Below are 16,523 nucleotides of genomic sequence, written 5' to 3'. Positions count from 1 at the left end.
GTTGAGAGTCCGCCTGCCGATACGGGGGACACGGGTTTGGGCCCCTGTCCGGGAAGATCCCACATGCCGCGGAGCGCCTGGGCCTGTGAGCCATGGCCGCTGAGCCTGTGCGTCGCGAGCCTGTGCTCCGCAACGGGAGGGGCCACAACAGTGAGAGGCCCGCGTACCGCAAAAAAAAAAAAAAAAAGGTAGGGAGAGGAGGTGGAGGAGAAGGAAGAAGAAACAGGGCAGGGGGCAGTGAGTGAGAGCAGTGTCCCGGGGCCAGGGCAGGGGAGAATGTCCAGGAGGGATGCAAAGTCGTATGTGCAATAAGACCTTCCCGTAGAAGCAGAACACAAAGCCACACACAGAGGAGGCCCGAATGTAACAAATAGGGTAATAATTATTGAAATTGATCGCTGTTTCCCCCAAGCTTCTCTGCACTCAAGGCAAAAGGAGAAACGTGACAGGTTTTGTAAGGTTCATAATTTGGTACCAGACAGCTTATTTGTTCTACAGGGAAAGTGACTTGTTGAATGCCTAGGAGCATAAAACTCAGAGGGGGATATTCAGCATGTTTTCATATCCCACAACTTAGTTAATGTTGTTTTTCTCTCAGCTATTATCCCCTAGAGCTGGAAACTGCATGTAAGTATTCAAAATTCCTACCCTGTTCTGTCAAAATCCTGCTGAAATCATTTGTGATGGGTAAGCCTGAAATTGAAACCATCAAAGAAAAAAGCCAGCCTGGGTCATTTTTGTCAGAGCTAATCTGTATTTTAAACTGGAGGTGTCTACAGGGAGACACATTTTGCAAACACAAACACCACTGAGTGATACCAGACAGGACTTCTTCTTCTCCTTCTTCTCCTTCTCCCTTCTGAAAATGCCAGAAGCCCAAATGGAAGTACTCATAGGGCTGCAGTGTTATACACCAAAGAGCAACAAGAAGTACACATTGGTGGTTGGCTTTTCTTCCTTGTGAATAGTAGCAATGCCTGCGGCTGGGGGATAGGAGTTAGACAAGTCCAGGCTATTGGTTTTCGTGTCCTCTGTGTTCTGCTGGCCATTACATTCTCAAGGCCCTGAACGCTGCCAAGAGCACGTTCAGGCAGAGGCAGAGCCTCCCAGAACTTGCAAGAAAAGCAATTCTGTGAGAGAGGAATTGTAGTGGGTTGAATATTGTCCCCACGCCCACCCCCCGCAAATCATGTCCAAGTAGAACCTCAGATTGCAACCTTATTTAGAAATAGGGTCTTTACAGATGTAATTAGTTAAGGATCTTAAGATGAAATCATCCTAGATTTAGGATAGGCCCTAAATCCAATGGCCGGTACCTTTACAGGAAGAAAGGAGGACACACAGAGCCACACACGGAGAAGGTCGTGTGAACACGCAGGCAGAGACGAGAGTGACGCCGCCATAAACCAAGGAATCCCTGCGGCACCAGAAGCTGGAAGAGGCAAGGAAATATTCTCCTCTAGAGCCTTCAGAGAGAGTAAGGCTGTGCTGATACCTGGATCTCAGACTGCTAGCCTCCAGAACTGTGAGAGAATAACTTTCTGTCGTTTTAAGCCACCTTGTTTGTGATAATTGTTACCGCAGCCCTGGGAAACAGATATAGGTATTAAAGGAAATTGACATCTGAAGAATGAGAGTGGCCTTCCATGGAGGAAACCAGCCTAAGAAAGAAAAAGGAAATGGGTGCTGAGCACATATAAGATGACTAAATGGGTATAATGATTTGCATTGAATCTAGAAAAGTGATGGTCCAGAGCCGTGGTCTCCAGAGAGGGCTCAGCGCTCACCTGGACTGTGCAAGGCCATCCACTGGGAGTGGGGAAAACGAGAGCTTCTGTTTACATTTAATTAAATTGAATCTTTGCAACATTTATTCGGGAGGGATATATTCCAACATGTACATGTTAGTATGGAGGTGTATTTGAACAAATTACCAATAAGTGTTTTACCACTAATAATACATTTTTAGCCTGGTCAGGAGAGGAAGAATGAGTCACTTGGAGACTATAGTAGACAAATTAATGAAACCCAAAGGTGTCTGTGTCTAATCTTCAGAATTTGTGATATGTATATGTATGGCAAAAGGGACTTTGCAATGTGAACAAGTGAAGGCTCTTGAGATGGGAAGATTATCCTGCATTACCCAGTGGCCCAATGCAATCACAAGGATCCTCATAAGAGGGAGGCCAAAATGTCAAAGCTGGGATAGGTGAGGATGGAAGAAGAGGCCAGAGAGAAAGAGAGATTTGAAGATCCTATGTTGCTGACTTAAAGATGGAGGTAATGGGCTAAAAACCAAAGAAAGCAAGTGACACGCAAACGCTGGAAAAGGCAAGGAAATTGATTCCCCCCCAGACAATTCGGAAGGAACACAGCCCCACCAACCCCTTGATTTTAGGACTTCTGACCTCCAGAACTATAAGATTAATCTGTGCTATTTTAAGACACTACCATTCAGGTAATTTGTAATAACAGCAACAGAAAACTAACACAGAGACACTAGCCTCCAAGACAACAGTGGCTCTGGGGATGGGCACATGGGATGAAAGGCCGATTGACTTTCTATTTAAAAGTTTTTTGTACGCTTTGTAGTTTTGTCATGCAGGTGTAGTATCTATCTTTAAAAAATTAGTTAAATTGCAAGAACAACAACAAAAGAATCTTAAGATTAACCATGCTTTTCCCAGGTCCACGTACTCACCAATGCTTCTGATGAATATCAGATTTTCCTACAAGGTGAGAATGTATTTACATTAAAAAAAAAAAAAATAGGGACCCCTTAGCAGTTAGAGTTCACACTGTAAATTAGTAAATTGGCTTGCTGGTTTAATTTTAGGCTCTTGAGTTCTGGGTATACATGGGTACTCTGAAAAATGGAATTTCTGTAAAAAATTAACCCCAGACCTCAGAGCACAGTGAGGCTGCCAGTTGGCCTCCCTCATGCATTACCACCACTAAGTATTTCCCCCAGACTTCCTGGCTCTGTGACCTTGGGCAAGACATTTCCTCTCTCTGAGCCACAGTTTATTCATCTGAAAATGCTGCTATTTCACCAACTGATCGCCTATGTCTTTTTTAACCTTTATGTCTCTGGATAACTTTTTACAAAGTATTTGAATGACCTGAGAAAATTATCATTACATAGTAATTTTTTTTAAGGATATAAAGCTATACTTAGTGTAGGGAATGAATATGTAAATACTTCAAAATATATATACAAACACATGCATACCTCTTGTTCCCCAAAGGAAACTAAAAAGAAATCCAGGGTAAATACACCTGACTTTGAGTGGAAATATTGTAGGCAATTCAATTTTTTTTATTAATACTTTTGTATGATTTCTAATTTTCTCAAATGTGAAAACTTTAACTGTAAAATATTCCGTGTATCATGTGTTAATTACTGAAAACTCTGCAGGATGACTTAGTCAAGGGCAAACTGTTAAGGGTGTGTCATTTCTCTGAAGCAAGGCCACAGTGACATTCTAAGTGAAACTTTGAAGATAGCTGTTAGAAACTCATTCACCCACAGCCAAAGAAGGGTTTTGTGGTGCTATTAGAAAAAGGCACCTCCCATGATCTAAGAGTACTGAGGTATGATGATGTAACAGGATATATATATTAGTCATTTTTAAAGGTCAAAAACGGTTTTTTTTTTAATATAATGAGTGCATATAAAAACTGGTGAAATCCAAGTAGAATTTGTAGTCTAGTTAATTGTATTGTACTGATGTAAATTTCTTCATTTTGATAATGTATGGTAATAGTGTAAGATGTTGCCACTGAGGGAAGCTGGAGGAATGTGTAGCTCTCTCTGTACTATTTTTGCAAGTTTGTGGAAGTCTACAATTATTTCAAAATAGAAAGTTTTTAAAAATTAGTTTAAATATCAGCCATTTCATATAGTTCAATCTAATCTATGCATGACACATAGTAGCTTTGCAGTAAAGACTTGTTGAACAAAAATGTTGAATGAACTTTAAAGCAAGTTTTAAAAGACTATAGAGAGAATGATTTTGTAAACAATTTGACCATTTTTATGAAAAATAATAATAGATGTGACTATGCTATTAACAACAAAAAATGACCTGAGAGGATATAGCCCAAACTGTTACAGCATTATCTCTTCATCTCAATCATTTGGGGCGGGGGCTGGGTGGAATGTTTGGAATACAAGGAACTTCAACTTTATAGTGTTTTAACTTTTTATTTTACAAGAGCATCTATTTATTTCATAACATGAAAACTAAAGTTTAAATGTTAACAGTATGGCATGAAAACACCATCTTTCCCTTCAGAGGACTTCTCATCTAGTAGGGTAGGGGGCAATGTTCAGTGTACACTCAGGAAAACAAACCTATCCAAATAAATTCACATCTGCCCTTTCTAAGGAACGCATCCAGTATCTGGATGGTATAGATCAAGGGCTGCAAATGACAGCCTAGGGGCCAAATCCAGCCTTGGCCTGTTTTTGCACAGCCTCAGAGCCAAGAATCCTTTTTAGATTTTTAAATGGTTGGGAAAAAATCAAAAGAAGCAGAAGAACTCATAACACATAAAACCTGCAGGTACGTTATATTTCATTGTCCATCAGTACAGTGTTATTGAAGCCTAGAGACACCATTCGCATGTGTGTTATCTCTGGCTGCTCCTGCAGTGTTAGGGCAGGGTTGAGTAGCTATGACAGAGACAGCACGGCTTGTAAGGCCTGAAGATGTATTATCTGGCCCTTCACAGAAAACGTTTGCTGACTACTGGTAAGTGAGTCTACATGCAGAAACAATGCCCATGGAGTCAGGGAATTAAATGTGTTCTATCTGAGTACAATTTTGAAAACCTTCAGACCTTCACACCCTAGGGTGATGAGGGAGTAGACTGGACCTCATTCTCTTACTCAAATAAAACCATGTGCTTTGTGCAATTCTGGAATGGCACTGAATTTTTAGGGTAGAAAATCTTTTAAGAATCTGTTTTGAATATTGCCCGTTTCCAGCCCATTAACAGAAATGTGCTTCAAAACTCCTAGAACCTCCCTCTCAGAATCAGTTTACTGATTCTATCTATCTGTCACATGCCTGGCATAGTGATGAGCACTTCGTGTAAATTATTTCACTTTAATGCTTACAAAACCCATTTTACGGATGTATAAACTGAGGCTGAAAGTTTAAATCACTTATCCAGGGCAACACAGACAATAAAAGGAAATTTGAACTCAGCTCAACTCGGAATGACTCAAAAAATCATGATGGTAACCTCTCTGAGAGAAAAGAAAAAGAGCATATTAAAATCCTATTTGAAAACGTGAACTCTCCAACCAATGGGTTTCATGCCAGAAATCACCTGGAAATAAGAGCACTATCTTCTCAGTGGGTACATTTAAAAACTCATATTACATATGTTGACTCATCACTGAATTCATAGACACTGGGACTCATCGGTCTCTACTTCTAAAACAAATTTAGTTTTGAAATAAGTCAATTCAATGATACAATCTTAACACAACCTAGAATTTTAAAAGCCAGAACCTCAAGCCTTCAGAGAAGTTTCTTTCCTTTCCTAGGTAGCAGTCGGCTTATGCTGTCCCCTTGTGGCTTACTTGTGGCATGGTCTTAAAAATCCAAAGAACAGCAAAAGGATCCAAAAGTCTGAATGTTTTAGATTTGAAAGGAATTCAAAATTATCTCCTCTGATGCCCTTTCTTTAATCAAGAGAAAAATTAAAATCTAGAGAGACAGTTTCATTTGCTCAAGGTTTCACAGTAATAAGTAACAAAGGAAGTGACCAGAACCCATACTTCCTGACCTCACCTAGCAGCACTAACGCAGTTCTGGAACTTCAAAATACTTTTTGAAAATAGAAACAGGCATTTACTGAATTCACATACTTCCTTTAAATTTTGGAGACCCCTGCATGTTTTTGATATGTGGAACGATCAAAAAGAGTACGATGGGGCTTCCCTGGTGGCACAGTGGTTGAGAATCTGCTTGCCAATGCAGGGGACATGGGTTCGAGCCCTGGTCTGGGAAGATCCCACATGCCGCAGAGCAACCGGGCCCGTGAGCCACAACTACTGAGCCTGCGCATCTGGAGCCTGTGCTCTGCAACGGGAGAGGCTGTGACAGTGAGAGGCCTGCGCACCGTGATGAAGAGTGGCCCCCGCTCGCCGCAACTAGAGAAAGCCCACGCACAGAAACAAAGACCCAACACAGCCAAAAATAAATAAACAAATAAAATTAAATAAAAATAAATTGGATCATATATTAAAAAAAAAAGTTGTTTTTTTTTTTAAAAAAGAGTACGATGCACTTGAATCAATCAATCAAGAGAGCATTACCTACATGAATCAGGTGTTCCTTAGCCCCAAGAGCAAAATTGGGTAGGGTCCATTTAGTTTTGAAAGGAACCAGAGAGCAAATTGTGTTGGCACCCAAAGTGGTTCATGAAGGGGGAGGAATGATGCGATGACTGCACGTCTTACACAGGTGAGGTAACAGAACGAAACCAGAGACTCAGAACACCATTGTTTGAGAGTCACCCAGTTCTAAACAGTGTCTCAGCCTTCCACTGCCTCCAAGGATGCCCAGCAGCACAAATGTCCTCATCATTGTGAGAGCTCAGAGTCACCACCTCAGGCTACTTCTCCCGCGTGCCAATCTCTGCGCGTCTCGGTGAAGCACAGACATGACCTCATCCCTAATCCTTCCCCACTGGGCTCCTCTCTGAGGGACAATGCCTAGCACTGCTCTGCACACACCAGCCAATCCCTACGTTTTAATTGAGGGAGGGGGCAAGGTGCACATTTCACAAAGAACCTCTGGATTATCAACAACAACAATAATAAATGGATACCATGTACCAAGCACTTACTCCATGTCCAGCACAGTGCAAAGTGTTTTCCATGTTTGATCTCAGAGCATTCTGCACTAGGTACCATTGCTGTCCTCATCTCACAGCGGGAGTCCTGTGGCCTAGAGATGTCAGGCAACTGGCTCAAGTGACATAGCTAGCAAGGGAGAGAGCAAACCTCAGAGGCAGGATTACCTATCTGTAGAGCCCAAGCTCTTATCCTCTGGGCTCTATGGCCTTTGGGAAGTGTAGCAAGAGCTCACATACACTTGCTCTGAAAAGATCAGTGCTGGAGGGTGCATGACCATGCTGTTTCATGGCACAGTGGGAAGTGGTCCTGTTGGAATGGAATCCTAGCCCTCCACTGCCTAGGTGGGTGCAGTGTCTGAAAAGACATTCTAAAAATTATTATTACTGATGACAATGTTAAGCATAATGGAAGCAGCTAAAAATGCACAGAGTACTTTCACATTTATTATCACATTTGAACTTCAAAATGAATCTATGAGGTAAATAAACTTGGGCGGAATTATTGAGAGGGGAGGAAACTGAAGCCCAGAGAGGTCTCGTGTCTTGCCCAAGGCTGCAAAGCTGGTGCTGATTGCTAGTAAATGGTAGAGCAATGATGTCTGATTCCAAATTTCACTTCTGCTTCCCTCTTCTGCTTCTGGGCATCACAGGAGTCAAGAGTCCACAAGTGTGGGTAGGTTCTTGCCAAAGGGCATTGGTACCTTTATTCATTGACTTGTTCGTAGTGGGGAGAACAGCTACCTCACCTCATCACAGAGCTCACTGAGGTTTATCTATTGATCCTACCCTCCTGTGAAACTGGAGATGTCTCCAGCACCTGACTTGGTGTCCGAGGGACATTTTGGTCTGCAGAGCGGTCACCCAGCTCACCTGGGTAACTGTTAGTGAGGACCCATCTTAGGGCCAGCTCCGAGTTCTATTTTCAGTGGACGGTACCTTACTTCACTTTCACTTTCTGTTCACCTTACCATGGACATGCCTCTCCTAAAGCCTGGCAACTTTCTTTCGTCTTATTTGGTTGGCCTTTCTGAAGGTGAGCTGTTAGATACTAGAATTACACAGATTCAATCCCAACTTTAATGGAAAAAAAAAAAAAACATTTGTACGGTTGATAGATGTAAGACTATTGTGAGAAGCATCATAAGAATCCACTTTTTGTCCTTTTCCTTCATCCCCAGACTGCCAGCCTACCAACTAATTCCATCCTGCGAACAGCACTGGGCATGAAAGATAAAACAAACAGGCTACTGCCTCGCAAAAGATGTTGACTTTGAAATCGACTGCATCCAATTTCTTTCCTCCTAACAGCGGCATTTGTGAGTGCAAATGAGCTTTGCTTCATTCCCCTGCCTTCCTCTGCTCCTTCTGCTGAACTTGCACTGAGAATGGCAACTCCTCCTACAAGTTCTTTATGCCCTTGATCAACTGAGGACCCAGGAAGTGTCAAGTTCTGACAGGACTCAACTTTGACTTCAATGAAATAGTGCAGCGCAGGGGAAAGAGCTCTGATTTGGGACCCAGAAGAGAGTCCTACGTAGGACTTACTTCCTCGTCTCTTTGAAATTTTTTTGTGCTTCTGTGCTTCAGTTTCCTTCCGTGTGGAATAAGGAGAGTCGACTACACCAGCAATTCCTAAATGCCTTCTTGGGGCTAGGGCTGGGCTTCAGTTTCTTGGACCCACCCCAGAGGTCCTCATTCTGCAAGTCTTGGATAGAGTAGGACCATCTACGCTTTGACTAAGCTCTCTGTGGTTCCAGACCATGGCCAGGTCTGGCATAGACAGACTGGATGATCTCAGAGTTCAAGGTCTTGGTTCCCCAGTCGTCTCCTACCTCCCTGGGAGGTCTGCATGAGATCTGATTGCTCTCCCACCTTCATTGATGCCAACCTAACTCCCCCGTCTCCTATCTCCATTTCTAGACCAAACCCTTCCTCTCCCATTTTTGATGGCCTCCCCTCCTCCTATAACAGTACAAGTCTCCTCCCTCTACCCTGCCTCCCCTCTAAATATTCACCCTCCTGCTCCTTGAAAGAACGTCTAGCATTTATTCTCTCACAATGGCTCAGCGCTGGACTTCAGGGTGTCCATCCACAATGCTCACCCTGTTCGCTTAGCGGTCCTCCTGCCACAGTTCACAGCCACCTATCTAGATGCCACATCTGACCGGTATTTAGAATTCCCTCATATTTAAGTACATACCCCATAATCTTTATCTCTTGGACCACTTCCTACCTCTGCTGTCTCTCTAACTGGCCGCCTGGGCCAGCTTTTCTGCCTCTACTACACCCTCTCCCAATGGAGTCGTTCCTGTAAGGAGGTGGGGTGTCTGCCTTCATCCCACCCTTCCTCTCCCACAATATCTTCAGACGATGCCACAGGAGCTTCAATGATGCCCTCTGCTAATGAGACAATAGAATCAAGTGTTTAAGAGCTAATTTTCAAGAGTAAAGAGACCTGGGGTTCCATCTCTGGCAAATGTCTTAACCTCTGCAAACCTGTTTCTTCTCCTTTACAACGAATGCAATAATAGAATCTTCCTCACAGATCTGGACGATGCCTCATGATGAGATAGATAATGCACTGAAAGCATGGAGCCCAGCCCTGTCCTATAATAAGCACTCAGTAACTGTCATATTATATCAATAGGCCTGAACTCTCCCTCATGAGATAGTACGTATGAAAGTTTTGGTATAGGGGCAACTCCTTATTCAGCACAGTAATGATTCTTGGATCACAGGAGGTGCCAATCATCAGACACCCAATCCCCACCGAGGCATCCGTAAGTCCGCCCAGCCCCACATTTCCAACGGCCTGTTAGACATTTCCCAGGGGCACTTCAAAGTCAAGATCGCCCAAGTAAATTTCACTCTTCCTCCTGGGGTTCCTCTACCAGTGAATCCATCACATCGAGCTGATCTCCCAAGTGCGGAGAATCAGTCATCCTTCCTTCTTACTCCAGTCACCAAGTCCTCTCAGTTCAAAGTCCTAAATGGCTCTGACTCTGTCCCTTCGCTGCTGTCACTGCTGCCATCATCCTGGTGGAGACACTCACCTCTTGCCTGAGTTATTGCAGGAGGCTCTCTGCCTCCAGGCTTACTCCCCTCGAATACATCTTCCACACTCTTGCCAGAGCAATTTTTCCTAAAACAGAGCTGAAAATGCCATTCCCGACTCCAAAAACATGACTGGACCTGTGTGACCCCGGAACGAAATCTAAATTCTTCAGCCCATCAATCAAGTCCTTTAAGAACCTAGGCCACTCCTAGCTTCCTGTCTTCATTAGATTAAACTAGACTCTTAAACAATCGCCAAAGATTTCGTGCTATTATAAGTCCCCCTATTTCTGCTCATGCTGTTCTCCCTGCCTGTTCACTCTTCTCTGCTCAATGAGATGTTCTCATCCATGAAGAACCAATTCAAGGATCATTGAGTGAAATCATCCTGGCCTTTCTTTCCAAGTTAGAATCCTTCTCTCCCTTCTTTGGGTCCCCAGGGCACCTTTTCATACTTCTATCCCAAAACCAAGCTCACTGGATAATTGTTTGCTCTACACAAGCCTGTCTGTCCCACCCCTTTAAGAACAGAGGTCAAGACTTCCTCATTTTTATATGTTCTGGGTCTTGCACAGGGAAGCACCCAGGGAAGCCATGTTTAATGAATGACAGATTTGAAAGGCCTTTACCAAATATCATGCGACCTATTTCCATATATCCAAACCAAATGCCAAGGTAAAGATATAAAATCTCATCTCTAACCACTTTTCCCTCTGAGAATCCTTTGATTCCATGGCCAGGCCAGCTTGCTCTGGACCATGAAGCTTGGGCTGGTTTTGTAAAACAGAAAGATACAGTAAGAGAACAAGAACTCCTAAAAGCACCCCATCCCCACTCCCCCACCATCCAACCCTGGGATGGAGAAAACACTACTGTAAGAATCTCAGAAAAGGAAATTAGGACTATTGCCAGAGGAATGTTCATTTTTTCCCAGTTTTCCTGGGTTGACAGCCAAGCCCTCATGCATATTTGGGGGCATTAAATTTGAAATTATTTCACAGCTTGGACTTCATACTCTTGATGAGTATAATGATCTACCTGGGGGCTGAGAAAAAGTGAATCCTAATACTTGAGGAGCAAATAGGAAAATCTGCCCTCAGGGAAGCTCTGTTGAGAGATAGTGGCTGCCAGTCTTGGGACAAAGGTTAACTGTACGTGGGATCAGGAGAACTGGCCTCTGGTCTCAGCAGCCTCCCTATCACTGCAAGCCCTCTCTCAACTCACTGGCCTTTGCTGGGCCTCAATTTCCCATCTGTTTTCCACTGACAACACCTCCCGAGGAGTTCGTGGGCCCAAATTTCAAACCTCTGAAACCTGGGTAAGAGTCTCAGCTCTCCCTCTGCCTCACTGTGTGATCTCAGGAAAGTCATTCCACATCTCTGAACTCTATTTCTAGGCAGCCACAGAGTGGAGGTGAGGATTTGACACCCTGACTAGGGCTTCTTCAGATGATGTCTGCAGACCAAACACCTTCAAAGCAGAAGAGGGCACCAGAGCAGGAGATACATACTTGGAGGTGTCTAATCAAATAAATAATACAAATCAGGAAGCCCTTGCATGGCAAACTCGACCACAGCTCTTTTTCAAGCAAAACTTGATTTCTGAGCCTAAATTATAGAGTGAAGCCTCCCTAGATTGAGTGATGTGAGAAGGACAAAACAACTGAGAGGCATCAGAAGATTAAAGATGTCCACCAGAGGAACAAAACCCATAACTGAGAGTTCCATAGAGCCATGTAATAAGCAGCCAGTGAAAAGCTTTCAGAATCAGATTTATTTTAATAGTGAGTCGAGAATGACTGCCATGAGATTTTTTTTAAAAGCTTTCGTCACTTCCCCAAGTTTGCAATTTTGTCACTCATCAGCTGTTTTCCTGGTGCAATTAGCAGTTAAAAAATCATAAAACCAAAAAGTGTCTCTGCCGTGTATGTGAGGGTTTATTCTCTACTGTATTCATTGGTCTGTATGTCTGTCTTTGTGCCAGCACCATACTGTTTTGATTACTGTAGCTCTTTAATATGTTTTGAAATCAGGGGGAAAAAAAAAAAGTGTCTCTGTATTTGGAAGGAAGTGAGTCAGCTGGGAGCTGGTAGATGTGGCCTCTTGCTCCCCAGCCGGCCTGGCCAGAGAATGAAGATGTGTGAGTAGGAAGATCAGCAGAGATCCAGTGAGCAGAGGGGATCAGAATCCGTCACGAGGACTGTCATTTACTAGCCAGTAATTATGGACCAGACATTTTTCTCATGCATTTCCTCACTTAACAGCCCTATGAACCATGTACCATTATCTCCATTGTACATTTTGAGGAAACTGAGATTTCAAAAAGCCTAGAACAAGAACCTGATATTCTAAAAGAAAAAAATAAAGCATAAAACATTAGAGCTGGTATATAACCCTGAGCCTTCACATTCCCCAAATGAGGTGTTTTAACCCCCACCTCAGGCTACCGAGAAGAATGTGAGGAGAAAGGACTAGAAAAAAAGGATTTGGGATGTTACTGAGGCACTAAAAGTGAGGCTGAGGCATAATCTGCAGAGGATTTAATCCCAAGCCACCCGATTTTATTTAGGAAATGACATGGTGATGTGGGTCTCCTCACCTTAGCTTCAGAGTCCTTACCCAATAGAGATGTTGGGTCACTCTGGAGCAATTTGGGACCATTTCACACATTCCTGTGGCCAAGCAAGAAATGAAATTAATCCTCAGGCTAGAGGGACTGATTTGAGTTCCCAGATACCTAGAGGCGTAAGAGTTCGTATTCCCCTAACAGGCTGCCTTTAGCTGGGGGGAAGAAACCTATGAGAATTTTTATTGTTATTGTTGTTTGTTTGAATTATGGTTCCTAATCATTTGGAGCTTTGCAGAATTCTTGGAGAATCTAATAAAAGTTCTATACTTTTTTCCCCAGGAAAATGTGTGTGTACATATACAAACACAACTATATATATATAATTTCAGGGGGGTTCTTGTCCCCCTGCCAAGTTCATCCACAGACAACTCCATTTAGGAGTCCATGTACACATTTTAATAATACCCCTGGAAACTGGGTGTGATCCCACCTCTCTCTCTGCACTGCTGTGTTGTGTGATCTTGGGCAAATCACTCCACATCTCTGAACTCTGTTCCAGGCAGCCAAAGAGAGGAAGTAAAGAATTGCCATTCCAGGTAATGCTAATTTTAGGGAATAATAATTGTAGCAAGATCCACTTGAACAATTTAAAGCAGCCCTCAACCATGGCAGCCTGGCCATCCAAAAATTACATGAAGACACGAGGAAGGAATTGGGAATGTTTAGCCAAGGTAAGAAAAAGCCCACAGAAGCATGTAGGTTCTCTGAAATGGGTTGAAAGCATTTTTATGCAAATGAAGAAGTAGTTTTATTCTCTAAGTGCTTCCAGAGGGTAGATGGGGCGGGGGCAGCCTACCATGGGGTCAGAATGGCATCAGAGTTGAGCAGAGAAGGGTTAAGCCCAGGTCCATCATCTACCAGACAAGATATATAACATTCATGGACTCTAAAATGGAGGTGATAATGGTATCTGTCTCATAGGATTTTGTGAAAAATCAAATGAGGTAATGCATGTAAAATGCAGAGCGTTGAAACAAAGACAGACCTCAGTAGGTGTTAGCTTCTATAATAAACTCCCTGACCCTCCATTTCTTTATCTGTAAAATGGGGATAATACCTATACCTGGCTAGAAGGTCATTGTTAGATTTAAATAAAACAATACAAGTTAAAACCCTTATACAGCACCTAACACCTAGCTAAATCCTCAGCATGTATTATAAATGTTTCATTACAAAAACCGATGGAAAAAAAGGATGGTAAATGACAAGAACATGATATTTTATTTCAGACTGGAAGGTAAGGCAAAATAAACTAATACCTAAGAGTATGGAATCAGAGCTAGACTTCCTGGCTCTGGCACCCAACAGCTGTGTGGGCTTGAAAAAGCTATGACAAATAGAGATTGGAGCATCTGGTAAGAGGGATTGAACTAAGTGGCCCAGGAGAATAGTTGACCCCATGCCAGCACATGATATGTGCTCAATAAACCCTGGCTTCTTCCACAACGAACAGATGTTACACAGAGACTGACAGACCTTCCTATAACCAGCTCCTCTTCAGCAGTGCCGCCTATGGGTATGGGCACAAGTGTTCTCTCTCCCAGGATTTATCAAGCAGAAGTGACATGAAATTATCAGGGATATTATAAAAGACGGTAAAACATCAGATGACCTTCTGTTCCCTTGTATTCAGTGTAAAATAGTCCAAGATTTAAGTGGAATAAATGAAGCATTTTGCAAACTCGTTGACCATCCTTTGTCACTTTTCTAGTTGCTGCCTTCTCTTCTGCCAGAAAATAGGCCCCCACCCTACCGCATCCCATGGACAAAGAAGGTTTGGATCACTGGCACCTTGTTATCAACATCCAGTCCAGGTTTCCCGTCCTCCCACTGTGTGAGTTAGTGCATGCCAAAGCTTTTCAACATGAGATCACCCTTGCATTTCATCTTGATTTACAGTCTTCCTTCAAAACCTATCTCCCTTCCGCTCACTCTCGTCTGGACCCTCCAATTCCATCTTCCGAGTCTTTGTCAGTGATGTTACATTGCCTCCTTCACAGAGTTAAAGGATGGCTGTTTTCTGGCTAATAAACATAGAGAAAGACACTCCAACTCTCTGCTAATCGGAACAACAGAAGAATGAGATGACATTTTCTTCTCGGGAGATTGAAAAAAATTAAACAAATGGTTATATCGAGTGTGGGGAGGATATGGGAAAGCAGATACTCTGTGGGTGGGAAGATAAATTAGCACAGCCTTTCCAGAGGACAATTTTGTAATAGCTATAAAATTTAGAAGCACACATTTCAGACTTCCCTGGTGACGCAGTGGTTAAGAATCCGCCTGCCAATGCACGGGATACGGGTTCGAGCCCTGATCTGGGAAGATCCCACATGCCGCAGAGCAAATAAGCCCATGTGCCACAACTACTGAGCCTGCACTCTAGAGCCCGCGAGCCACAGATACTGAGCACATGTGCCACAACTACTGAAGCCTGCGTGCCTAGAGCCCATACTCTGCAACCGGAGAAGCCACCGCAGTGAGAAGCCTGCGCACCACTACAAAGAGTAGCCCCTGCTCACCGCAACTAGAGAAAGCTCGTGTGCAGCAATGAAGACCCAACGTAGCCAAAAATAAAATATAAATAAATTTATAAAAAAATAAAAGCACACATTTCTTTGAACCTAGTATTTCTCCTTCTTGGTCACCACCCTAGCTAAAGAAACGCTTGCATGAACACTAAGGAGACACCTATAAGGATCCTCACTGCAGAATATTTATGATGTGAAGCTTTGGAACAACCTTAGTGCCCCTCAATGCGGAATGGATACTATAAGTACCCATAGTAGAAAATACTATACAGCAATTTAACACAGTAATGGAGATCAACATGGACCAAAAAAGAAAATGGTCCAATGTATAATGTTAGGTGAATAAAAATGCAGAAGGCTGCACACAATATGATAGCATTTTTTAAAAAAATCCACACACAAAACACAACTGTATATTTCTATATCTATACCCACTCATAAGGGAATAGAAAAAGATCTGAAGAATGATCATCTTCAACTAATATCAGTGATATTACAAAACAATGTATCCCTAGGGACTTCCCTGGTGGCACAGTGGTTAAGACTCCACGGTCCCAATGCAGAGAGCCCGGGTTCCATCCCTGGTCATGGAACTAGATCCTACATGCATGCCACAACTAAGGAGCCGGTGAGCTGCAACTAAGGAGTATACCCGCTGCACCTAAGACCCAGAGCGACCAAATAAATAAAAATAAATAAATAAATAAATAGCTTTAAAAAAATGTATCCCTAACAAAACTACACTGGTGTACTATTTGCATAATTTAAAATAAATTAGTAATGTTTTGAAAGATGAATGGTTACTTTTCCTACTAGCATTCCTAGCTTCAGATCCCAACAGAGGGTTTTCAGAAATGAGGCAGAGAAGGGATGGAGCCAACACTGATGCTTTTAGCAAGTTTCACTTTCATCCTAGCTGGTGGGAGGATGTAGGACGTGACCACAGTGCAATCAAAAGAGCAGACTTCCAAGACAAGCAGGCAGATGACAGATTGTTCCCAAGTCCAAAGGCAAACCACTCACAGGAGCACAACCCCCCTACCTCCTGGCTGAGAAACCACCGAGTCACTCGCTTCCCGCATCAATGCCTGGCGTGTTGACTGGAGAACCCAACTTTTAGACCCTGGAAAATATACAAAGGAAAGGAGAAAACAAATTTAGGTAGATGCCTGTCTTCCTATTTTGTGGGGAGGTGGTGGGGTGGGGGGGGGCACTCTTCCCCTAAACTGACTTCTGTCGTTAAAAAAAAGGGCTGGGCTTCCCTGGTGGCGCAGTGGTTGAGAGTCCGCCTGCTGATGCAGGGGACATGGGTTTGTGGCCCTGTCTGGGAAGATCCCACATGCCGCGGAGCGGCTGGGCCCATGAGCCATGGCTGCTGAGCCTGCAAGTCCGGAGCCTGTGCTCCGCAGCGGGAGAGGCCACAGCAGTGAGAGG

General features: G+C 43.3%; 1 protein-coding gene across 1 annotated transcript in view; it reads right to left on the bottom strand.

The window, feature by feature from the left end:
- TIMD4 (T cell immunoglobulin and mucin domain containing 4) overlaps positions 1-16,523 on the bottom strand; it is a 34,916-nt gene that overhangs the window by 7,099 nt on the left and 11,294 nt on the right. Inside the window, exon 5 of the mRNA XM_027081383.1 lies at positions 16,132-16,212. Within this exon, the coding sequence (XP_026937184.1) occupies positions 16,132-16,212 (81 nt within the window). The remainder of the gene's footprint in view (positions 1-16,131; positions 16,213-16,523) is intronic.

Source organism: Aethalodelphis obliquidens, unplaced genomic scaffold (assembly GCF_003676395.1).
Source record: "Aethalodelphis obliquidens isolate GAN/ISIS:26980383/991018 unplaced genomic scaffold, ASM367639v1 scaffold45, whole genome shotgun sequence".
Taxonomy (NCBI): Eukaryota; Metazoa; Chordata; class Mammalia; order Artiodactyla; family Delphinidae; genus Aethalodelphis; species Aethalodelphis obliquidens.
This window is presented reverse-complemented; position numbering and strand designations above follow the sequence as displayed.